Source organism: Palaemon carinicauda, chromosome 45 (genome assembly GCF_036898095.1).
Source record: "Palaemon carinicauda isolate YSFRI2023 chromosome 45, ASM3689809v2, whole genome shotgun sequence".
In the NCBI taxonomy this organism is placed as follows: Eukaryota; Metazoa; Arthropoda; class Malacostraca; order Decapoda; family Palaemonidae; genus Palaemon; species Palaemon carinicauda.
This window is the reverse complement of record NC_090769.1, coordinates 24,277,445-24,303,823: the sequence shown is the minus strand read 5'-3', so window position 1 is coordinate 24,303,823 and position 26,379 is coordinate 24,277,445. Positions and strand designations below refer to the sequence as shown.

Genomic DNA, 26,379 nt, shown 5'->3' with positions numbered 1-26,379 from the left:
GTACCTGGTAAGGAAGTCGAATTGAACCGTTACTCTGCCTCTTTTTTAAGTTCGTCTTCCTTACTGAGCGCAGCGTTCCTCTTGGAGGCTGAATCAACTCAAAGGTGCTAAAGTATATAGGGCTGCAACCCCTACTAAAGGACCTCTACACAACCTCTAACCCAGGCGCTTCTCAAGAATGAATTGACCACCCGCCAAATCAAAAGGATGCGGAAGGCTTCTTAGCCTACCGTAACAACCATAAAAACAACAATAAAAGCATTCAAGAGAAAGGTTAAAAAAGGTTATGGGATTAAGGGAATGTAGTGGCTGAGCCCTCACCTACTACTGCACTCGCTGCTACGAATGGTCCCAGGGTGTAGCAGTTCTCGTAAAGAGACTGGACATCTTTAAGATAAAATGATGCAAACACTGACTTGCTCCTCCAATAGGTTGCATCCATTATGCTCTGCAGAGAACGGTTTTTATTAAAGGCCATCGAAGTAGCTACGGCTCTTACTTCGTGGGTCCTTACCTTCAGCAACGCAAGGTCTTCCTCCTTTAAGTGAGAATGGGCTTCTCTAATCAGAAGCCTTATATAATACGAAACCCCGTTCTTGGACATGGGCCTCGAAGGTTTCTTGATGGCACACCATAAGGCTTCTGACTGTCCTCGAATAGGTTTAGACCTATTAAGATAATACTTGAGAGCTCTGACAGGGCAAAGAACTCTCTCTAGTTCGTTACCTACCATGTTGGAGAGGCTAGGTATTTCAAACGATCTAGGCCAAGGACGTGAAGGAAGTTCGTTCTTAGCTAAGAATCCGAGCTGAAAAGAACATGTTGCAGATTCGGTCGTGAAACCAATGTTCTTGCTGAAGGCATGAACCTCACTGACTCTCTTAGCTGTTGCAAGGCAGACGAGAAAAAGAGTCTTGAGGGTAAGGTCCTTGAAGGAAGCTGACTGGAGAGGTTCGAACCTAGGTGACATAAGGAACCTTAAGACTACGTCTAGGTTCCAGCCTGGAGTGGATAGACGACGCTCTTTAGAAGTCTCAAAAGACTTAAGGATGTCTTGAAGGTCCTTGTTGGAAGAAAGGTCCAAACCTCTGTGGCGGAGAACTGAAGCCAACATACTCCTGTACCCTTTAATCGTAGGGGCTGAAAGGGATCTCTCATTCCTAAGATGTAATAGGAAGTCAGCTATTTGGGTCACAGAGGTATTGGTAGAGGATACTGCATTGGCTCTACACCAGCTCCGGAAGACTTCCCACTTAGATTGGTAGACTCTACGAGTGGAAACCCTTCTTGCTCTGGCAATCGCGCTGGCTGCCTCCTTCGAAAAGCCTCTAGCTCTAGCGAATCTTTCGACAGTCTGAAGGCAGTCAGCCGAAGAGCGTGGAGGTTTGGGTGCAACCTGTCTACGTGAGGTTGACGTAGAAGGTCCACTCTTAGAGGTAGAGTCCTGGGGACGTCGACTAGCCATTGAAGTACCTCTGTGAACCATTCTCTTGCAGGCCAAAGGGGAGCAACCAGCGTCAGCCGTGTCCCTTCGTGCGAGATGAACTTCTGAAGGACTTTGTTTATTATCTTGAACGGTGGAAATGCGTAAAGGTCGAGATGGGACCAGTTCAGCAGAAAAGCATCCACATGAACTGCTGCAGGGTCTGGAACTGGGGAACAGTACAGCGGAAGTCTCTTGGTCATGGAGGTGGCAAACAGATCTATGGTAGGTTGACCCCACAAGGTCCAAAGTCTGTTGCACACACTCTTGTGGAGGGTCCATTCCGTGGGAATGACCTGATTCCTTCTGCTTAGGCGATCTGCTGAGACGTTCATGTTGCCCTGAATGAACCTCGTGACTAAAGTGAGGTTTTGACTTCTTGACCAAATGAGGAGGTCCCTTGCGATCTCGTATAGGCTCCTCGAATGGGTCCCTCCTTGCTTGGAGATGTAAGCCAAGGCTGTGGTGTTGTCTGAGTTCACCTCCACCACCTTGCCTAGCAGGAGGGACTTGAAGTTCAGCAGGGCTAAATGAACTGCTAGTAGCTCCTTGCAGTTGATGTGGAGCGTTCCCTGTTCCTCGTTCCACGTTCCCGAGCATTCCCGTCCGTTCAAGGTCGCACCCCAGCCCGAGTCCGATGCATCTGAGAAGAGATGAAGATTGGGGGTCTGAATAGCCAACGATAGGCCCTCCCTGAGAAGGAGATTGGTCTTCCACCACAAGAGAGTGGTCTTCATCTCTTTGGTGACTGGGATAGAGACTGCTTCGAGAGTCAAACCCTTGTCCCAATGAGCTGCAAGATGGAATTGAAGAGGGCGGAGGTGGAGTCTCCCTAGCTCGACGAACAGGGCCAGCGATGAAAGGGTCCCTGTGAGACTCATCCACTGTCTCACCGAGCAACTGCTCCTCTTCAGCATGCTCATGATGCAATCTAGGGCTTGGCTTATCCTTGGGGCCGATGGAAAAGCCCGAAAATCCTGACTCCGAATCTCCATTCCCAGGTACACAATGGATTGGGAGGGAATGAGCTGAGACTTTTCTATGTTGACTAACAGACCCAGTTCTCTGATTAAGTCCAAAGTCCAGTTGAGACTCTCCAGACAGCGACGACTCGTGGAGGCTCTCAACAGCCAGTCGTCTAAGTAAAGGGAGGCTCTGATGTCCGATAAGTGGAGGAATTTTGCTATATTCCTCATCAGATGCGTAAACACCATAGGAGCTGTGCTTAGGCCAAAACACAGGGCTTGGAATTGGTAGACAACCTTTCCAAAAACCAATCTCAGGAAAGGTTGGGAGTCTGGATGAATAGGAACGTGAAAGTAGGCATCTTTCAGGTCCAACGAGACCATCCAGTCCTCCTGCCTGACCGCTGCTAGGACCGACTTCGTCGTCTCCATCGTGAACGTCTGCTTGGTGACATACGCATTGAGCGCGCTGACGTCCAGCACCGGTCTCCAACCTCCTGTCTTCTTGGCCACCAGAAAGAGACGGTTGTAGAAGCCCGGGGATTGATGGTCCCGGACTATAACCACTGCCTTCTTCTGTACAAGGAGCGACACCTCCTGGTGCAACGCTAGCCTCTTGTCCTCTTCTTTGTAGTTGGGAGAGAGGTTGATGGGAGATGTGGTCAGAGGGGGTTTGCGGCAGAATGGTATCCTGTAACCCTCCCTCAGCCAACTGACAGACTGGGCGTCTGCACCTCTCTTTTCCCAGGCTTGCCAGAAGATCTTGAGTCTGGCTCCTACTGCTGTCTGGAGATGCGGAGAGTCAGTTTTTTCCTTTAGAAGCCTTGGAACTTTTCCTAGACTTGCTCCTGGAAGAGTCTGGACGGGAGCTTCCTCGGCTGGGGGCTCTACCACGAAAGGGCGGTATGAACCTCGTAGCAGGAGTATCAGCTACTGGGGTGCGATAAGTCCTGGGGACTGAGGTAGCAACCTTAGTCTTACGAGCCGATGAGGCCACAAGATCATGTGTGTCCTTTTGTATCAGGGCAGCAGACAAGTCCTTAACAAGCTCTTCGGGGAAGAGGAACTTCGAGAGCGGAGCGAAAAGGAGTTGAGACCTTTGACAAGGTGTGATGCTGGAGGAAAGGAAGGTACATAGCTGTTCCCTTTTCTTAAGAACCCCTGACACAAACATCGAAGCAAGCTCGCCAGATCCATCTCTAATGGCCTTATCCATGCAGGACATTAATAGCATGGCAGAATCCTTGTCCGCAGGGGAGGTCTTCTTGCTGAGGGCCCCCAGGCACCAGTCTAGGAAGTTGAACATCTCAAATGCTCTAAAAACACCCTTCAGGAAGTGATCAAGGTCTGAGAAGGTCCAGCAAACCTTAGAGCGCCTCATTGCTGTTCTACGAGGCGAGTCTACCAGACTTGAGAAGTCAGCCTGGGCAGAGGCAGGTACTCCCAAGCCTGGTTCCTCTCCTGTGGCATACCAAACGCCCGCTTTAGAAGTGAGCTTAGTCGGAGGAAACATGAACGAAGTCTTTCCAAGGTGTTGCTTAGTCTGCAACCACTCCCCTAAGATCCTTAACGCTCTCTTAGAGGACCTTGCTAGGACTAGCTTAGTATAAGTAGACTTAGCTGGCTGCATACCCAGCGAAAACTCAGATGGCGGAGAGCGGGGGATAGCAGAGACAAAGTGGTCTGGGTATACCTCCCTAAACAGAGCCAAGACCTTACGAAAGTCAATAGAAGGTGGAGAAGACTTGGATTCATCCACGTCTGATGAGGGATCCAGGTGTGCCGCCTCATCATCAGACGCCTCATCACCAGAGTGTAGCGAAGAGATCGGTAAGGTATGCTGAACAGCAGAGTCAGCACGAGCTGGAACAACAATATTTGTGGTTTCCTCTTCAAGACTCTGTTGAGGGAACACCTGAGGCTCAGACTGCAAAGGCTGATCAAAAGAAGTAGCAGAAGGTAGGCGCATGGGTGGAGGAGGCTGACTCCTAGCATGAGTGTCTGAACTCAAGGGTTGCGCTTGCTGAGTGGTTGGCGGATGCGCAGTAGCAAGTTCCTGAGGAACGAGTTGAGGTTCCTGAGGTGTGAGCTGTGAGCGATGAGGAAGTGGCTGCGCAGAACACAGTAATTGTCTCGCGAGTTGAGGTTCCTGAGGCGCAAGGCTAAGGTGTTGTGCTTGCCTTGAGGAGGGTTGAGCTCGCTGCAGCGAGAGCTGAGGAGACTGACTCATGGATGGGAGAGGTTGTTGTACCTCAAGAGAGTGTTGCCTCACTGGTGGAACTGCAAGTGGAAGCGGAGGAAGTAAGGTATAAGCTTCCTGTTCCCATTGCTGAGGTTGCCTTAAGGAAGGCGGAGGGAGCTGCACACCACTGGAAACAGTAAACTCAGAACGTGGTAAGGTATCCTGAGGAGCCTCAACATCGTACGCCTGGCAGGCAGTACTGCGGTCAAGCGGAGCGAACGCAGGAGGAGGTGTAACCTTCTCAGCCTGACACTCACGCATCAAGACCGCAAGTTGTGACTGCATGGACTGCAGTAGAGTCAACTTGGGGTCGGCAGACACTAAGGTCTGCTGAGGTAAAGCCTTAACAGCAGAGATCTGTTGTGGCAGAACCTTACTCCTCTTAGGCGGAGTGCATTCAACTGATGACTGCGGCGAGTCAGAGCTGATCCAATGACTGCAGCCCGGTTGAGTTCTTGAGGTCTGGACTCTGCGTTTGAGTGGTCTTGAGACCTGAGTCCAGCGTTTCTTCCCTGACAATTGATCAGCAGACGAGTAAAAGACGGGCTCAATCGTCTGCAGGTGGGAGTGACGGTCTCTGGAAGACACGCCCGCAACCACCGAGGATACTTCTGTGCGCCGATCAAGGCCTGCCGAACCCTTTTGCCCTTCGACATTGCTTCTCCCCTGGGCTTGGGAGCTTGCAAGAGGTCCCGGACTGGGAGGACGACTGGCACGCACAGAAGTATCCTCACGCACCACACTGACACTGACACTAGCACTTGGCACTGCACTGACACTAGCACTCGTCACAGCACTGGCACTAATTCCACCCACTGCACTCTTGACCTTAAGTTCCTTGACTTCGGCCATAAGAGACTTATGATCACTAACCACTGACTCTACTTTGTCACCTAAGGCCTGAATGGCACGCAAAACAACAGACATATCAGGCTGAGGGCAAATAGTAGGTTCGGGGGTAGCCACTACAGGGGTAGGAAAAGGTAGGGGATCATGAGGTGAGGAAAAAAGTGAAGAGTGAGAAGAACTCCTCCTAACTCTCTCTCTCTCTAACTTGGTTGAATACTTAAGAAGACGGACAAAATCAAGTTCCGAAAGTCCGGCGCATTCCTCACATCGATCTTCTAACTGACAGGGTCTTTCCCTACAGTCAGAACAAGCGGTGTGAGGATCTACCGAGGCCTTCGGAATACGCCTATTACAAGACCTACATCGTCTATGGGTGGGGGCTTGTGAAATGTCAGACATCTTGAATCAAAAGAGTTAGCCAAGTGGGGTTTCAAAATCAAGCAAAAGATCGTTAACCGTTTAATCAGGACTAAATAATAGCTATCTAAGCTAATATAGAAGTTTTCCAGTAAAGCGACAGCCGAAATCTGAGAGAATACTTCACCAAAAGCCGTGAAAATACTCGAAGATCATAAGCGTATCCCAGAACGTCTTGCCGGAAGCACGACAGAGGAAAAATTGAGGAGGTGTCAACAAGAAGTACTATAGTCCTGGCCACAGGTGGCGCTGGTAAGTACACCCCCTTCTAGTATTGTGATAGCTGGCGTATCCCTCCATAGAATTCTGTCGGGCAACGGAGTTGACAGCTACATGATTATCGGGTAAGTTTAATATTGAAAAAAATTGTTTACACCATTTCTTAACTTATTCAAACCATCTATACAGTTAATATTACATAAACACCAATGTGTTATAACCTATCATATTTATTGTTTAGTACTTTAAAACCATCCCCCTCTCTCTCTCTCTCTCTCTCTCTCTCTCTCTCTCTCTCTCTCTCTCTCTCTCTCTCTCTCTCTCTCTTCTCTCACATCGAACGTTATAGCGGTAACCTAATTGTTCGGTGACTTTAAAAATAGGCCTAGTACTTTCTTCTTTTACCTTTTTTGCATATGGATCCATAATTGAGGTGGGTACAGGTTGACTTATAACTGAAGTTAGGAAAAGTATTTTGGATATGGAAAGGACAATTATCTTTCGTAACAGTTTAGAATTATCGTAAGTTATCACTCTGTCATTAGCGGCAGTTTGCTATTGTGGATTAAACGCATAAGGAAAAAAAAATTTCCAGCTTTGCTACGAATTTAGGAATTTATATGGATACGGTAAGTAAAATATTTGTAATAACATAATGTTTACTAAATGTTTGTAACATCATTAGTTATGACTTAGATCATGTGTGTTTAATGCATTCGTTTGTTTATTATGATCGAAGATGGAGCGTAAACAAATGGAAGGTTTCCGTTTCAGGCGGCATCATAAAGAAAAACATTTCATAAATGGCATTCATTTCATTTATTTGAAAGTTCTAATAAAAAATAATTAGAACATTGGTAATAACAAATTCAACATATAATCTATACTTGGTAAAATTGCTGTCAATTCAAAAACACAGATGTATAAATGCGTCTGTTTCTTCGTTGTGATCAGAGATAAACGTAAACAAAACCTTGGTTGTCGTTTTCTATTGTGCTTTTTAGCGTGTTTAGGAAACGCATGATATAAAATCGCCTTTATTTTGATAATTCTGGATTTTCAATCATACAACAAGCTAGTCTATAGAGTGATGGTTTTGCTATTCACCAGTTGTATTATACAATAGATATGACAAACATTAAAATTTGTCTGTATTTTGGGTTGTGTTATAACGGGAAATATATGGTGTTTACACCTATCCTGGTTGTAATTTTAACCATTTTTCAAGTTATTAGAACTTTAAAGTATATTAAATGTTTTATTTATTTACAAGAACAATTTGATATTATAAAGAAATACAGTATAGTACAAAGAAAGTATTGGAAATGGGTAGTAAACACATTTGAATAGGCAAATTGCTGGTTGCCATGGCCGCAATGGAATTATTTCTGTTAGTTGTGTGTTTCGAAATTCGCGATTTTCTATTTACACGAGGTCATTAATCGACCAAATTCTCGCATAATTCGGGACCCTACTGTATAGGAATTTTTAACAAAAACAAGTTACAAAGTCCATTCTTCCCTTCCCAAGTATGAATCTATTGCTTCACATCCAAAGCAATTAACAGCCAACATTCACTTCCAAAAAGAAAGGCAACTGAAAATTTTGATTAAAGGTTCAACAGTACATCCGTAGTTGTTGCAGCCAAAACAAAGAGTGAAGAACTTCCAACCAATAGAGGGGCCGGGCTTCTTGTCCTTGCTCACCAACTGTCTTTAACTACCCTGTTATCAATTTCAACGACTATTCCAGCTCTTGATGAAAACAATATTTTTCTTCAAAGGACGAAATATTTGTATACGCGAAGGAACAAAAGCAGTCTTAATAGTCACATCACTGACTGATGACCTCAAAGGCTCATATAGGGAAAGTGTAAGAGACTAAAGAATATAGGTCACACTACAGTTACCGCTTGAGGTCTGGGGTGGGTTAGACTGCTCAAAGATCTTCATACACTTAGACAACTTTCCCAACGAGAAGAGGTCTATGCTCTAATGTCAGAAGACAAGGCTCAAGGCTGAGCAGTAACCTTTCAGAGCCATGAATCTTGGAGAAGATCAATGAATAAGTTCACAATCTGCGCTAGAGATGCTAACAGATTGGGATACCATTCGGCTTGTGGACATCTTGGAGTAACCAAGTTCATCTAATACCTGGTGTGATCAACATTCGGTTAATGCAATCAGAGCGAATATGATTAGGAATAGGCATCGAGATAATCCCACAGGTGTTGGAAAGCATCCTCATACACTGCCCAAAGATCTAGAAGGAAGAATAGGGCACCGGGAGCTTATTATTTAGCCATGTGGTGAATAGGTCGATTCACCGTGAGCTTTACAAAGTTGCGCTACCTCTACAAGATTACTGATGCAGTCGCCTGATAAGAGAGATTCTCCTCGGTGCTGTCTATCAGCATGCCCAGATACTTCAACCTCTGCTTACGTGTGAGATTAGATTTCTAATTTATCAAAATTCCCAGATTGCCAAAAAAGGTAAGAAGGCAATCTCAATTTTGTAGTAACTGCCTCTTTGAAGAGGCCAGGATCAATCAATCCTCGATACCTGTAAAGATGTATCCCGTAAGAGTGGGATCAAAGCCGCCACTGGTGTGAACACTTGGATGAATGCCTAGGATGTACTGTAGGGCACAGTACAAAACACAGGGTCTTGAACTGATACACCATTTCGTTATGGAAGAACCAGATACTTTCGAGAGAACTGATAAATTGGAACTTGGAAGAGAACATCCTTCAATTCGAAAGCATTAAGTCTCCTTCTCTGGTGGACCTCAGTAAACTTTGTAACCTTTCCATCCTGAATGTGATTGCTGTACAAACTGGTTCATGGGCGAGGCTAATGACTGGTCTCCAGACCCCAGTTGATAAAGGAGTCAACTGTACTGTAGATGCCCAAAGATTAATCTCAGACATCTTCCATTGCAATCTTCTCAAACATGCCTTTCACCTCTGCAAAAATACTGTGGCTTTCAGTGATAATGGAGGATGGTTACAAATTCTCCAAAGGCATACACCAAAATTATTCTTTGAGAACAGCTATTGAAATAATGTCTTAATTGTACTGTATTCTAAAACAAAGTGATTGTAATATTTGAGAAAGGGCAATAAATTAAGCAAAACACAACTTCTCTTCCATTGAATTATTGGGTAAAGAGATTTTGCAAAGCTGTAAACCAGCATTTTAAAGTAACAAAACTTCTCATGGATCTCATCAGTGTTAAATAACTTACTTTAAAGGAAAGAAAATTTTGGAATCATTGTCAAGAGCCAAATAAGAGTAAAAAAAAAAATGCTATCATATATAAGGTTACATAAATTTCAACGGTGAACTTCCAGTAAGATACCAATTATTATTCCATAAAAAATGAGTCTCATAAGAGTTTCTTCTTGTTGTATAAGTAAATTAAATCTGTAGTTGTTCTCATATAAAAGAAGCAAGTTATTATGAAGTAGGTAAACTATACAATACAGAAGAAAATACAATATGGTGAAATTAAAAACTAAATTGTACACAATACTTTCTTCTTTAACCCTTTTACCCCCAGGCTATTTGGAAATTTCCAACTCTTAACCCCCATGGGGTTATTTTTTTTCCAGCACATTTTGCAGTATATATTTTTTAAATTGCTTTAATAGCCGTAATTTTTGTCATAGAGAGGTCAGGTTGGTCTAATTCTCTTGGATAATGCCTGAATTTTCTAAAAAAAAATTATCAAAAATATGAAAAAAAAAATTTTTATAGCATTTTTTTGCAAGGACGTACTGGTACGTCCATGGGGGTAAAGGGATGGCTTTTGTGAAACGTACCAGTACGTCCTTTGGGGGTAAAAGGGTTATTATGAAGTAGGTAAACTATACAATACAGAAGAAAATACAATATGGTGAAATTAAAAACTAAAATGTACACAATACTTTCTTCTTTAATATGATATGAAAGGAAATACTGCAATATAAAATTACATACTTGCGTTAATAAGGGCTGTGGCTGCGAGGGTGGGACTTTGTACCCATGCATGGGAAGTGGACCTCTCCCAGACACAATGCTTGACTGGAAAAGCATTTGAGGGTGACCGCCCAAAGGAATAGCACCATGTGAGTAAGAATGAACGGCCATCATTTCACTGAAAATGATAAAACATTAGAAGTCATAGACACATGGAGATAATCAAGATGATACTTAAAAGATAACGTCATCCTCTTTCAAATAATGTACATACAGTGAACCCACGTTTATCGCGGTAGATAGGTTCCAGACCCGGCCGCGATAGGTGAAAATCCGTGAAGTAGTGACACCATATTTACCTATTTATTTAACATGTATATTCAGACTTTTAAAACCTTCCCTTGTACGTAGTACTGTTAACAAACTACCCTTTAATGTACAAAACACCTAATGCATGTACTACAGTACCCTAAACTAAAACAGGCACAAATATTAAAGGCGATTTTATATCATGCGTTTCCTAAACACGCCAAAAAGCACGATAAAAAATGGCAACCAATGTTTTGTTTACGTTTCTCTGATCATAATGAAGAAACAAACGCATTTACTGTACACATCTGTGTATAGGTTAGTTTTTGCATCGATTAAATTGATTATTCAGTACAGTATGTTGATTTTGTTATTACCAATATGTATATATATATGGGTTATGAAAAAAATCCGCGAAGTGGTGAATCCGAGATGGTCGAACCGCGAAGTAGCGAGGGTTCACTGTAAAACATAATTTTTAAAGGCAAAAAACAATTCAGGTTATAAAATAACATTATCTGACTTGGTGACAGGAAAATTCATTGAAATATACCAGCAAAATTTCCTTCCCAAGTTAGGATACTTTCTATGGTATTTCAAGCAGATAATCAAGTTGCATCTTGCAAGACTTTTCTAGGGCTAGACCAAAAAATTTGCTTTTAAATAAGCCCTTGAAAAATTGAAGCAAAACAAAGAAGTTAGAAAACTATACTTTACTAGCATTATTAATATAAATTTTATTTGTTTTTGTTTCTTTGTTGATGTCGGCTACCCCCCAAAATTGGGGGAAGTGCCTTGGTGTATGTATGTATGTATTAATATAAAGTAGTTTAATGAGACCAATGAGTCCTATTTTAAGACTATTATGATTTGCTCTTCATGGAGAGGTGAGAACTGAAAAAGAAGTAAATTTTAGAGAAGCTGGACATCTAATAGGTAAGAGGAGAGCAAATGTGTGCTCTTGAAAGTAAAATGGAGAAAGTAATGTAGCTGTGGGCTAAATGATAACTGCAGAAGCCTTTAATAATGTCTAGAGTGCACTATACATGGCCTAATGCCATGTTTTGGAAAAAGAAACCGTTGATAATAGCCTTCAATGGGAAAGAATAATTATAAGTCTCAAATGGCCACACCTCTAAGCATATAAACTTTAACTAATTAATAAAAATAAAATCAATTTTGTAAATAATGAATATTACATTTCAAGAAATTGAATGTACATAAGGACAAAGTTAAGCTTAGAGATTTGTTCCAAACAATGACATCAGCATACACCATACTTACAAATTCTGCATCATAGACCCAGAGTTTGCAACTTATACATACATATACTAAGGCACTTCCTCCAATTTTGGGGGGTTGCCGACATCAAACAAATGAAACAGAAAAGTTGACCTCTCCTCTCTACGTACCTCCCAGCCTGACAAGGGACTCAACCGAGTTCGGCTGGTACTCATAGGGTGCCACAGCCCACCCTCCCACATTATCCACCACAGATGAAGCTTCATAATGCTGAATCCCCTACTGCTGCTACCTCCAAGGTCATCCAAGGCACCGGAGGAAGCAGCAGGGCCTACCGGAACTGCGTAACAATCGCTCGCCATTCATTCCCATTTCTAGCACGCTCTCTTGCCTCTCTCACATCTATCCTCCTATCACCCAGAGCTTTCTTGACTCCATCTGTCCACCTAAACCTTGGCGTTCCTCTTGTACTTCTCCCATTAACTCTTGCATTCATCACCTTCTTTAGCAGACAGCCATTTTCCATTCTCTCAACATGGCCAAACCACCTCAATACATTCATATCCACTCTAGCTGCTAACTCATTTCTTACACCTGTTCTCACCCTCACTACTTCGTTCCTAACCCTATCTACTCAAGATACACCAGCCACACTCCTTAGACACTTCATCTCAAACACATTCAATTTCTGTCTCTCCATCACTTTCATTCCCCACAACTCAGATATATACATCACAGTTGGTACAATCACTTTCTCATACAGAACTCTCTTTACATTCATGCCCAACCTTCATTTTTTACTACTCCCTTAACTGACCCCAACACTTTGCATCCTTCATTCACTCTCTGATGTACATCTACTTCCACTCCACCATTTGCTGCAACAACAGACCCCAAGTACTTAAACTGATCCACCTCCTCAAGTAATTCTCCATTCAACATGACATTCAACCTCGCACCACCTTCCCTTCTCGTACGTCTCATAACCTTACTCTTACCCACATTAACTCTCAACTTCCTTCTCTCACACACCCTTCCAAATTCTGTCACTAATCGACCAAGCTTCTCTTCCGCGTCTGCAACCAGTACAGTATCATCCGCAAACAAGAACTGATTTACCTCCCATTCATGGTCATTCTCGTCTACCAGTTTTAATCCTCGTCCAAGCACTCGAGCATTCACCTCTCTCACCACTCCATCAACATACAAGTTAAACAACCACGGCGACATCACACATCCCTGTCTCAGCCCACTCTCACCGGAAACCAATCGCTCACTTCATTTCCTATCCTAACACATGCTTTACTACCTTTGTAGAAACTTTTCACTGCTTGCAAACCCCTTCCACCAACTCCATATAACCTCATCACATTCCACATTGCTTCCCTATCAACTCTATCATACACTTTCTCCAGATCCATAAACGTAACATACACCTCCTTACCTTTTGCTAAATATTTTTCGCATATCTGCCTAACTGTAAAAATCTGATTCGTACAACCCCTACCTCTTCTAAAACCACCCTGTACTTCTGAGATTACATAAAACAACAAAACAACAGAAACAATCCACCAGCATATTGATCATTAGTGGAACATGAATTAAAGCCTAACGGTCTGCTAAGAAGGAAGAACTATAAGAGTCTTACTAGTGTTATCAAATACACTAGAAGCAAAGCAGTAGAAAAATAGAACTAGAAAGGCTTAGAAATATGAGTAAATTTGATATGCAAAGTTTTTCCAATTAGACAAGATAACAAATGCAGTGTGAAATGAAAAAAAAACTGTACTTCTTGTTGTTACAGATTTTTTAGCATAAGATAAGAAAAAAATATTCGTTTGAAGTAAGGAAGCACAGGAATTACTTGATGTCTAAAAGACATGTATCACAAAATAAGACATTTCTAATGATTGAGCATGTTCCCTTGACCAAGTGACCAAGGAACAAGAATAGTTAAGTCAAGGTCAGCAAGATAGAAAGTTTTAATAGAGAATGTACTATAAACATCAATCAACATGAGGGGTTATAGTTTGTAATATGCCTTGCATAGTTGAATAGGAGGGGTTATAATTTACAATCTGCCTTGAATAGGAAACTAAAGGTTATACTGAAGGTTCTTTGCAACTTTATTTCAGCTACAGGTGCATCGCTTCCTGTCATTCACTCTTTGTCTAATCCCTTCGATTGATTTCCAACTAGCTTTAATACTTCAGTCTTCCTCTTTCAGGTTCAAATCAAAAGCAAATCATTCATGTCTAAAGGTTTAAGAATAGGACCCAGTAGTCTAGTTACTAATAACAACAATAATAATAATAATAAAAAATATAAACAACGACAAAATGTTTCCCAAACTCAAGGTTTCTGTCGCCAAAGTCATAATCTCCAACAATAAAAAAGTAAAAATAGCATTCTTTGTTAGCCTTAGAAATTTACCAAGCACTATACAGTACAAGCTGACTGCTGAAGAGACAAAGGATAAAGTTACATGAGAAATGAGAAAACGACAGCAAAAGTTAAGATATTCTGTAGGGGTAGGCAGACGTATTAAAAACAAAGAGTAGGTTTACAATGGTAAAAAATTAAGGAAAAAATTAAGAATACTGATGTTATGGTCACGGCAATCTTGATATATCATCCACGTAGAAGAAAGTAGTAACACCTGAGAGAGAGCGAGATGGTCCAGGAAAGTGGGGAGAAAGGCAGTGTCCTTCATCCCAACCGAGCATAGGTTGCTGGAGCAGTGCATCCCCATACTTCTTCCAAGTGTGGGATAGTTTATGGCAGTCACAGCTTTTCTCTTTTTCTCACTTGAGAGAGAGAGAGAGAGAGAGAGAGAGAGAGAGAGAGAGAGAGAGAGAGAGAGAGAGAGAGAGAGAGAGAGAGAGAGAGAGAGAGAGAGATCAGTTGACTGTCCAAAAGGAGGAGGAGGTAGGTAGGTGCTAGCAGGTGTATAAGCACCTGTGCTCCATACCGAGAACCTCCCTGAGGTGGGTTGGTTCTCCCATGTGAGGAAAGATCAATCGAGGTCCACCCTCACACTACTCCTATTGATCGGTCTTCCTGAATTTCTTCGAAGAGGTCTTCTACTTGTTCTTCTTCTAAAAGTGGCAGCATGAAGACTCTAAAGATGAGGCAGAGGAGAGAGGAAAAGAAGGAATTTTAAGTTCCAATTCTACAAGGTCATGTAAGCCAATGACAATGCACCAAAGGGGCTAAAGGTCACAGGAGACTTTTCAAAGAGATAATATTACCAGGTGGTATGCCATTAGCGCCATTCAAGGTTCGGGAACACTCTTCTGGGAAAGAAGGGCGGCACCCCTTCCCTAAAACACTCTGTGGCAGAAAAACACCCTTCCTCCGATGAACACTAATGATATCTAAGGAATGCCAACTTTCTTAGCTTACGTTATCGTCATCATTGTAGGGCCACACTAGCGAAGGAATGACCAGCAACAGACATACCGCCAAGCATGAACAAGTCTGTTGTGAATAACGGCAGCTTTACACAGACAATGTAACAGATTTAAAGTTTATCCAGAGAATGACTACATATCTTTGTCTTCTTCCCTAAGTGTCTTTCAAATGTGGAGGGGAGGAAGTGGATGGAGGGTAATATGCCTCCCATTTATTCAGCCTAAGAAAAAGAAAAAGATTAAACCAATTTGTGAGGCAAGAGGGAAGTACGTCTATACTATCTTACATCCAGAATCAAAGCGAAAGCTGCGCTGATTGTCGGGTGGGCAGCAAATAAAATCACCTCGTTAGTAGTTTAAACAGCCGTTTCAAGATTCACCAATATCATACTTCTATTAAAACCTGATGGTTTGTAATAGAGTAGGAACAAAGACAAATTTATTTGTCTTCTAAAGACACTCACTGCATTTGGTAACTATTTCATGTGGTGTGCACATTAAATACTCATGATTCTACCTTGTATAATCATTACCTAATCTTGCTGAAAATTAGCTCAGCTCCCCTACCCCCTCTGAATTAATGACTCCCATGGGGAAACAATTGGTTTTACTCGTTCCATAATCCATAAAAGAGAGAGAGAGAGAGAGAGAGAGAGAGAGAGAGAGAGAGAGAGAGAGAGAGAGAGAGAGAGAGAGAGAGACCTTTCTTTATACTGTATATAGATTACTAACTCTTTTAAATAATTGTTTTGTTGCTGCTGGGCTCGCTTCCGTGTTGCGTCTTCATTGAGGACTACTTTTAATTCTTGAAAAAGTTGATGCTTCTGATTTTTTAGGTTTGTTAAATCTTGTTCCATCTGAGACAACTTTTCTCTAGTTTCTTCCAAGGTCATGGCATGCTGCTTCTTCCTGTTTTCCCGTTCTTTGCGAAGTCTTTCTTCTTCAGCATCTGCTTCTTGTTCTAAATAAATATTTGAAACATACTAATTAGGCAGTCCTTTAGTTACTTTACTACTTAAAAACAAAACTATTATCTCCATAACAAAAGATTTACAAATGGCAACAATAATCGAAATCTCCCGTTAACAAAAATCTAAAATGGAAAAAAAATGCTAATTTGTATTTTTCTCAGCTAAACAAACCCGTCCTTTAATAGGAGTATCACATCAGCGAACCTGGAAAGACCATTTCAAATTTAAAGGAGATAAAGCAACCCTTACTTTGACCTTGACCTTGGGTGATTAAGATGGGCAGTCTTACTTAAAAGACTCGGATTTGTGTAGTTAGGAAAGATACCAATTACTTTTTAAAAATTGTATTTGTCCCTATAGGAATACAACCCATCGACTTTTAATAAGACTCATCCTTGGTGCTCGTGAAAGAGCTCAGCCCAATCCTAGGTGGTCAATTCTTCCTGATCCCAGTCATCCAAGAGTGCGGGAATCTCCTGCTGAGTGGGCTGTCCATGATGAGAAAGACTCACTTACGAGCAAATGCGGGGGCGCATCCCTGGTGGTCTGAGGGTCACAAGGAGAAAATGCACGCTGAGAACGACCACGACCCATTCATCTAGACTGACAGTGAACGTGGTCAGTTTAGTACAAGACAGAGCACAAATAGCAGAAGAGTAAGCCCCTATACTACGCACTGAGACACCTTCCTCGTTTGGGTTGGTTCTCAGTACGGCAATGCTTCTTTTTCTCTCTCTTTCGAAAGAGAGATCAGTCAAGCGTCCAAGAAAAGGGGAAAGGAAAGGCTCTACATTCATGCCCACCAACAGTCTGCTTGCTCGGTTCAGTATGAGACAGAGCACCAATAACGGAAGCGTAAACCTTTGTATCACTCCCTTCCAGTCTGGGATGGTTCTCTGTACTGCACTGTCTCTCACTCATTTGCAGGGAGAGATCAGTCCAAGTTTCACACGACCTTCTATCAACTGATCTTTCTGGCATTCTTTGAGAGTATCTTTTTCTTCTTAGAAATAGCAACATCTCAAGAATCTAACAAAGATGGGGCAAAGGAGAAGCAAGAACTACAAGAGGAGGACGACTGCACATACTACTAATTATTATTATCATTATTACTAGCCAGGCTGCAAGCCTAGTTGAAAAAGCAAAAGATGCTATGAGCCCAAGGGCTCCAACAGGGAAAAGAACCCAGTGAGGAAAGGAAATAAAGAAATAAACAAACTACAAGAGAAGTAATAAACAATTAATATAAAATACCTTAAGAACAGTAACAACATTAAAATACATCTTTAAAAAAAAAAAAAGTTAGAGAAATAACAAAGAATATTGTGCCCAAGTGTACCCTCAATCATGAGAACTCTACCCAAGGACAGTGGAAGACCATGGTACAGAGGCTATGGCACTACCCAAGACTAGAGAACAATGGTTTGATTTTGGAGTGTCCTTTTCCTAGAAGAGCTGCTTACCATAGCTAAAGTCTCTACTACTCTTACCAAGAGGAAAGTAGCCACTGACCAATTACAGTGCAGTAGTTAACCCCTTGAGCAAAGAAGAACTGTTTGGTAATCACAGAGTTGTCAAGTGTACGAGGACAGAGGAGAATATGTAAAGAATAGCCCAGACTATTCAGTGTATGTGTAGGCAAAGGGAACATTAGCCGTAACCAGAGAGAAGGAACCAATGTAGTATTGTCTGGCCAGTCAAAAGACCCAATGACTCTCTGGCGGTAGTATCTCAATGGGTGGCTAGTGCCTTGGCCGACCTACTAAACAACTTGCCAGTCTTCTTCAGGGTCACGTTCTTGGAAACCAGTGACAAAGCTAACACAAAAGAAAAGATCACACCGAACTCTTCAAAAGCAGCAGTAACACCACCTGATACCACATCCTTAAGCAACAACATGGAATTAAGAGTCGGGAGGACACTTGAAAGGGCAGCCTTATAAGTCCTGGCGAAGGTAAAAAAAATTGCTACGATGACAGATCACTAGCGATGCCTGAAAAAGACCCACTTCTTCAAGTTCAGGTTGTTGTCATTGTCTTGCAGCCAAACATACCAAGGGGATCACAGGGAACAGTCATGCCCCTTGCAAAAGACATAAAGACGATGAGCTTAGCTTACTGGCAGGTTTGTATAGGAAACTGTCACACATTTGCACCTTATCCGGAGAAGATATGCCGATCCTTGTATTTTTTATCTAATTTATCAAGGTTTACAGGAACACAACAGCCTATTTGCACACTTATCTTTTAATCTAGAAAGAGAAGTCCAAAAGATAAAAACAGCCAAAATGTGAGTTAGCAAGAGTACCTGTGTACTGCTTGGAGACAAATTAAAAAGGAGAGTCTAGCTTACTGACATGTGGGTAGGGCTTCCCTGTAGCCTGCCAGTAATTATAATTACCTTGGTAAATCTTTAACGGTTATTTCAGCTTTGCTCAAGTCACACTAATATTAAAGGACAAATGGCAGTTTAATTTTCAATACTGAAATATGTTATTTTCATTAGTAAAATAAATTTTTGAATATACTTACCCGATAATCATGTAGCTGTCAACTCCGTTGCCCGACAGAATTCTACGGAAGGGATACGCCAGCGATCGCTATACAAGAGGGGGGTGTACTCACAAGCGCCACCTGTGGCCAGGTACTGCAGTACTTCTTGTTGACACCACCTCAATTTTTCCTCGGTCCACTGGTTCTATGGGGAGGAAGGGTGGGTCAATTAAATCATGATTATCGGGTAAGTATATTCAAAAATTTATTTTACTAATGAAAATAACATTTTTCAATATTAATCTTACCCGATAATCATGTAGCTGATTCACACCCAGGGAGGTGGGTGAAAACCAGTGTACATGTATATCAAGAAGCTAAGTATCCCGTATTTCATATTATCAGTTATTCAAAATAACAATGAAATTATAAGTACCTGGTAAGGAAGTCGACTTGAGCCATTACTCTGCCTTAAATAAGTTCGTCTTCCTTACTGAGCGCAGCGTTCCTCTTAGGAGGCTGAACAACTCTAAGGTGCTGAAGTATCAAGGGCTGCAACCCATACTGAAGGACCTCATCACAACCTTTAACCTCGGCGCTTCTCAAGAAAGAATTGACCACCCGCCAAATCAACAAGGATGTGGAAGGCTTCTTAGCCGACCGTACAACCCATAAAAAGTATTCAAGAGAAAGGTTAAAAGGTTATGGGATTATGGGAATGTAGTGGCTGAGCCCTCGCCTACTACTGCATTCGTTGCTACGAATGGTCCCAGGGTGTAGCAGTACTCGTAAAGAGACTGGACATCTTTGAGATAGAATGATGCGAACACTGACTTGCTTCTCCAATAGGTTGCATCCATAACACTCTGCAGAGAACGGTTCTGTTTGAAGGCCACTGAAGTAGCCACAGCTCCCACTTCATGTGTCCTTACCTTCAGCAAAACAAGGTCTTCTTCCTTCAGATGAGAATGTGCTTCCCTAATCAGAAGCCTGAATAGTAAGAAACTGAGTTCTTAGACCTTGGAAAAGAAGGTTTCTTGATAGCACACCATAAGGCTTCTGATTGTCCTCGTAAAGGTTAAGACCTTTTTAGATAGTACCTAAGAGCTCTAACTGGGCAAAGTACTCTCTCCAGTTCATTCCCCACCAAGTTGGACAGGCTTGGGATCTCGAACGACTTAGGCCAAGGACGTGAAGGAAGCTCGTTTAGCAAAAACCGAGCTGCAAGGAACATGTAGCCGTTTCAGATGTGAAAACAATGATCCTGCTGAAGGCGTGGATCTCACTTACTCTTTTAGCTGTTGTCAAGCACACGAGGAAAAGAGTTTTTAATGTGAGGTCCTAAAAAGAGGCTGATTGGAGAGGTTCAAATCTTGATGACATAAGGAACCTTAGAACCACGTCTAGATTCCAGCCTGGAGCGGACAACCGACGTTCCTTTGAGGTCTCAAAAGACCTAGGGAGGTCCTGTAGATCTTTGTTGGTGGAAAGATCCAAGCCTCTGTGGCGGAAAACCGCTGCCAACATACTTCTGTAACCCTTGATCGTAGGAGCTGAAAGGGATCTTACTTTCCTTAGATGTAACAGGAAGTCAGCAATCTGGGTTACAGTGGTACTGGTTGAGGAAACTGCATTGGTCTTGTACCAGCTACGGAAGACTTCCCCTTGAGACTGATAGATTCTGAGAGTGGATGTTCTCCTTGCTCTGGCAATCGCTCTGGCTGCCTCCTTCGAAAAGCCCCTAGCTCTTGAGAGTCTTTCGAAAGTCTGAAGGCAGTCAGACGAAGAGCGTGGAGATTTGGGTGTACCTTCTTTACGTGAGGTTGACGTAGAAGGTTCACTCCTAGAGGAAGAGTCCTGGGAATGTCGACCAGCCATTGCAGTACCTCTATGAACCATTCTCTCGCGGGCCAGAGCGGAGCCAACCAACGTCAGCCGTGTCCTTTTGCGAGAGGAGAACTTCTGAAGTACCCTGTTGACAATCTTGAACGGCGGGAATGCATACAGGTCGAGATGGGACCAATCCAGCATAAAAGCATCCACGTGAACTGCTGCTGGGTCTGGAATCGGAGAACAATACAACAGGAGTCTCTAGGCTATCGAGGTAGCGAACAGATCTATGGTTGGCTGACCCCACAGGGCCCAAAGTCTGCTGCAAACATTCTTGTGAAGGGTCCACTCTGTGGGGATGACCTGACCCTTCCGGCTGAGGTGATCTGCCATGACATTCATACCGCCCTGAATGAACCTCGTTACCAGCGTGAGCTTTCGATCTTTTGACCAGATGAGGAGGTCCCTTGCGATCTAGAACAACTTCCACGAAAGAGTCCCTCCCTGCTTGAAGATGTAAGCCAGGGCTGTGGTGTTGTCAGAGTCCACCTCCACCACCTTGTTAAGCTGGAGGGACTTGAAGTTTATCAAGGCCAGAAGAACTGCCAACAACTCCTTGCAATTGATGTGAAGTGTCCTTTGCTCCTGATTCCATGTTCCCGAGCATTCCTGTCCGTCCAAAGTCGCACCCCAGCCCGTGTCTGATGCGTCCGAGAGGAGACGGCGGTCGGGTTTCTGAACAGCCAAAGGTAGACTTCCTTGAGAAGAAAGCTGTTCTTACACCACGCGAGAGAAGACCTCCTCTCTTCGGAAACAGGAACTGAGACCGTCTCTAGCGTCATGTCCTTTATCCAGTAAGCAGCTAGATGATACTGAAGGGGGGGAGGTGGAGTCTCCCTAACACGATGAACAGGGCCAGCGATGAAAGTGTCCCTGTTAGACTCATCCACTACCTGACTGAGCATCGGTTCCTTCTCAGCATGCTCTGGATGCATTCTAGGGCTTGGAAGATCCTTGGGGCCGACGGAAAAGCCCGAAAAGCTCGACTCTGAAGATCCATACCCAGGTAGACAATGGTCTGGGATGGGACGAGCTGAGACTCCTCAAAATTGACCAGGAGGCCCAGTTCCTTGGTCAGATCCATAGTCCATCTGAGAATCTCCAGACAGCGACGACTTGTGGGAGCTCTTAAAAGCCAGTCGTCTGACGGAGCCGGACACAAGATCATGGTACTGCTGCACAGTCTGTGAACTGCCAACCATGGGGAAGCGAGGAAGTACAGTGACAACCCGAAGCTGTCTAGACTGTCTGGGTCGTACAGACAACTCCTTATCGGGTTGCTGAGGTTGCCGCACTGCGTCACAACAAGTCACTTCTGCTGGTTGTTGAACGTCTTCCCAGTGACACACTGACTCCGTAAACAAAAAATCCTCTAACAAGGACTAAGCTTGGACTGCATGTCTTGCAACACAGCTCAAGGTCTATGGGAGCAGGTGTGGTAACAGACGGGGTTAGCGACTAAAGAGGAACCATTACCTTCCCTGGAAGCATGTTATGCTTAAATAAAAGTCCATAGGAGGCTACGTAGCTAAAGGCTCCTCTCCAAATGACAGAGTCCTCAAGGGAATATCAGAAGGAGGGAGAAAAGCACTTTCTCATCTACAGGGACCATATCCGAGAAAAGCTAAGTTCTCTCAGTGAGGGTTTCACTGGTGCAAAAGCAGCAGACTAGAAGGCAACGTTATGAAACTGCTTGACAGTCTAGTGAGTTGGTAACAACCAAAGATGTGTGACTGAGAAGCATGCGGTAAGGTATGCAGAGCATGCTGTATGCAGAGCATGCTGTATGCAGAGCATGCTGTATGTAGAGCATGCTGTAAGGTAAGCAGAGCATGTTGCATGGCGTGTAACATTTCTCAGAAATTCCATGACCAGTGCTAGATTGAGTAATATCGCATTACTGTCCATTGAAAGTGCACGTGCCGAGGGAATTGATATAGACTGTTTTGTTGATGAATTTGATAGCCGGCATGATAATCGTAGAATTAAGCTGCACTAAATATACGTACTATAATCTACTTCACCTCAGGAAAGGGAAACTCGCCCTGTTGGCAACACTGCATTACTTCATGCATGCTTGCATGGGGTTTAATATCAACATAATATTTACATTACATTCATAACTCATGATTCATTTTTGTTTTGAAGATATTTTTGCCATATTTTGCGATTTTGTTAAAAATATATTGCAAGGAATACATATATATTTTTTTATATTTAAGTAATACGAATAACTTCCATTATCATAATGTTTGTGTAGGCATACATGTATATGATTACAAATGCAAGTTATGAAAGTAATGAGGTGTTATTATTGTCATTTGTTATTTCAAAGTTGAATGGGAAGAGGCTCAAGTTGAGGAGAAAGTGGCAGATGCATGCGTTGAGGTGGCTGACTCATAGCATGAGGTTCCTGCCTCAAGAGTGCGCTTGCCTCAAGGGTTGAGGTGGCTGCGCAGAGAGAGGCTCTTGACTCACGAGTTGAGGTTCTTGAGGTGTGAGCTGCGAGAGTTGAGGTAGCGGCTGCGCAGAACGCAGTTCCTGTCTCACGAGTTGAGGTTCCTGAGGAGCTAGCCTCAAGAGTTGAGGCTCTCGCCTTGAGGAAAGTTGAGGTAGCAGCTGCGAGAGCTGCGGCTGCCTCAAGGATGGTAGAGGTTGTCGTACCTCAAGAGGTTGTTGCCTCGAAGATGGTCTAACTGCAAGAAAATCTTGCCTCAAGGCATAAGACTCCTGCTCCCATTGTTGAGGTTGCCTTAAGGAAGGTTGAGGTTGCTGCACAACGCTGGTAACTGGCAACTCCGAACGCGGTAAGGTAGCTTGAGGAACCTCAACTTCGTACGCCTGGCAGACTGGACTGCGGTGAGGCGGAGCGCTCGCAGGAGGAGGTGTAACCTTCTCAGCCTGAAACTCACTCATTAAGACCGCAAGCTGCGACTGCATGGACTGCAGCAAAGTCATCTTGGGATCAACAGACGATAAGGTCTGTTGAGGCAAAGCCTTAACAGAAGATGAGGTCTGTTGAGGCATCGCCTTACCTCTCTTAGGAGGTGTGCAGTCACCTGATGACTGCGGAGAGTCAGAGCTAACCCAATGACTGCATCCGGGTTGTTGAACTCTAGAGGTCTGGACTTTACGTTTAAGAGGTCTTGAGACCTGAGTCCAGCGTTTTCTCCCCGAAATTTCTTCTGCAGACGAGCAAAATAAGGGCTCAATCGTCTGCGGGTGGGAGTGACGGTCTCTGTAAGACACGCCCGCAACCACCGAGGATACTTCTGTGCGCCGATCAAGGCCTGCCGAACCCTTTTGCCCTTCGACATTGCTTCTCCCCTGGGCTTGGGAGCTTGCAAGAGGTCCCGGACTGGGAGGACGACTGGCACGCACAGAAGTACCCTCACGCACAACACTGACACACTTTGCGCTAATCACTTATCACTTTTGATTTTCTGTTTGCACTTATTTCACTGAACACGAAACTTTAAGTGGTTTGTACCTGAAACACGCAATTCTATCCTTCCTTAAGAGTTAGTAATTGCGAAAACAGAATTACAATGTAACAGAAAAATCTAATGAAAGATAAATAATTCAGTGGCTGGAAAGAGACTAAACACTAGATCAAATAAACTACGTTTAAAATCTCTCACCGCATAAAGCTTGAGAACAAGAATAAAACTCTAGAAACGTTTACCTTCTTCCCCTAAAGAGACTAGGGAGAAGAGCAAAAACGATAACAACGTTACTCGCTTGAACGAAACGTTTATCCTCCTCTCTCTCCCTCCGTCTCTATCTCTCTCTCTCTCTCTCTCTTGACTTAGAACCTGAGAGAAGAGCCCAATCATATAGATCGTTAAAACATATTATTGTTAAAGGAAAAAAACTGAAAGATTTCCCAAATAAAAAGTTCCTTTATTAGAATTAAAACCATTAAGCTAAGAAAGAATGAACAAAACGCTAGAAACGGTTTACTCTTACTGCAACGTGACACCGTGAAAATTCTCTCTCTATCGTAACGATAGAGCGCAAGTTGAACGTTCTGAACGTCAACAACTGCAGAGACAAAACAAAACGTTAGTTCCACTTTGAAAAGTGTGAGACTATCAAAGAAATTCTTTCAAAAACATTAAAATAGCATAATATGTTAACAGGTAAAACCGAAATGACGGGCTCAATGTTAATTAACTTCGGTACAAGAAAAGACCGCCTACTATTAGGAAAGGTCGAATATAAACAAATATAAAAATTAATAATAATAAGTTTATAAAAAAGGAAGTTAATCGAAGAGGCCTATAAAAGGCGGAGAGATATAAAATAAATCTATAACTTTTGTTAAGCAAAATTAAGAAAGAGAGTCTATACTCTCTAGACACCAACACTTCCGTCTAAGGGAAGGGTCGGCCATTTAAAGGTGAAAGAGAGTTCATACTCTCTTCGTCACCATAATTAATCAAATTAATTCCAAAAGCTAGCTAAGCTAATAATAAAACTTCCTGAATAGCGAAAGCTGAAATCTTAGAGCAATACTTCACCAAAAACCGTGAACAAGACTCCAAAATTATAAGCGTATCCATGAACGTCTTGCCGGAAGCACGACAGAGGAAAAATTGAGGTGGTGTCAACAAGAAGTACTGCAGTACCTGGCCACAGGTGGCGCTTGTGAGTACACCCCCCTCTTGTATAGCGATCGCTGGCGTATCCCTTCCGTAGAATTCTGTCGGGCAACGGAGTTGACAGCTACATGATTATCGGGTAAGATTAATATTGAAAACATCATTTTAATAATGACTTTATGCAAACATTTAAAAAATAATGAACTAATAAATAATTCTAAAGAGCAATAAACTTTTCCGCTATAGATGAGTATGGGGACCCTACTGGTCCTACTCCGTGTCCCTGTTGATTGAGCGTGACTGTTAGAACATTCCTCTTGTTTGGGATAGACCTTGCTGACAGCGCCTTCACTTTGTCAGCTGTTCAGGTGCATACTTACTTGTCTAATTGTGAAAGGTCTATGAAACAGTACCCCTTTGCTTGCGGACATCAGTTATGACATTGGAGTTATCCTTCAACACCACCACGTGTCCTGTCAAATAGAATCCTGATATTGTTCCTTGAACTTGCTGTAGGTTAATATGGAGGTGTTTCCTTCCATGAACCACATACTCAAGATGTACAGGTTCCCCAGGTGTCCTGCACCCTTCCTTATAATATCTGTGAGCATCAGGATCCCTGGAGGTGGGATTCAATTGGATCTCATCAAGCAGCCACCAAGATCAATCATCTTGTGGTTCCTATCCTACTGAAATCGGGAGTGAAATAGCTGGCTGCTGACCAGTGACGATCCCAACAACTCTGAAGTACTCACTGGTGTAGGAGCCTGTGTAGACCAGTTCTCCTGTGATGAGAGCAATCTCAGACGACATAGCCACCACTGAGCAGGAAGTTCTAAGTCATGTGGGAGCAGCTGTGCTGATTCCCCTTGTTTACCGATGCAAACGTTCAATGTGTTATCTGCGTACACTGGTCCTCCATCTTCTACTAAACTACAAGAATGGGCATACTGATTGAAATAATTTCCAGATCCAAGCAAAAGGAAAGCCAAGTGTCTCGGTTCTGGAGCATCACCTCCAGGAAAGAGAAAAGAAAGTCAATCGTCGAGAAGTTCCAAGAAGTGAATCTCAAATGAGTAGGCACGCAAAGAGGTGAGCGTGAAACCAAAACAGCACAACCAGGTGATATGTCCTTAGCAACTTCTGGTATCGGTTCATACTGAAAGAAAGAAGAAAGTTGGCACCCATCCCCTTCACACGCGATGGCAGCAGAACTCTTCTTCAGACGGAGTACTGTACTAGAGATGTCTACGAAAAACCATCTTCCTTGGGTTCACATTGTCCCCGTTATTGTATGGCCATATACACGAGGGATATTATTAT

The 26,379-nt window shown here is 43.1% G+C and overlaps 1 protein-coding gene across 7 annotated transcripts in view; it reads right to left on the bottom strand.

The window, feature by feature from the left end:
- LOC137634971 (G protein pathway suppressor 2) overlaps positions 1-26,379 on the bottom strand; it is a 219,386-nt gene that overhangs the window by 168,105 nt on the left and 24,902 nt on the right. For all 7 annotated transcript variants that reach the window (XM_068367558.1, XM_068367555.1, XM_068367551.1 and 4 more), the window contains 2 exons: positions 15,832-16,060; positions 10,157-10,313 (listed from right to left, as the gene is read on the bottom strand). In XM_068367558.1, coding sequence (XP_068223659.1) covers positions 10,157-10,313; positions 15,832-16,060 — 386 coding nt within the window. The remainder of the gene's footprint in view (positions 1-10,156; positions 10,314-15,831; positions 16,061-26,379) is intronic.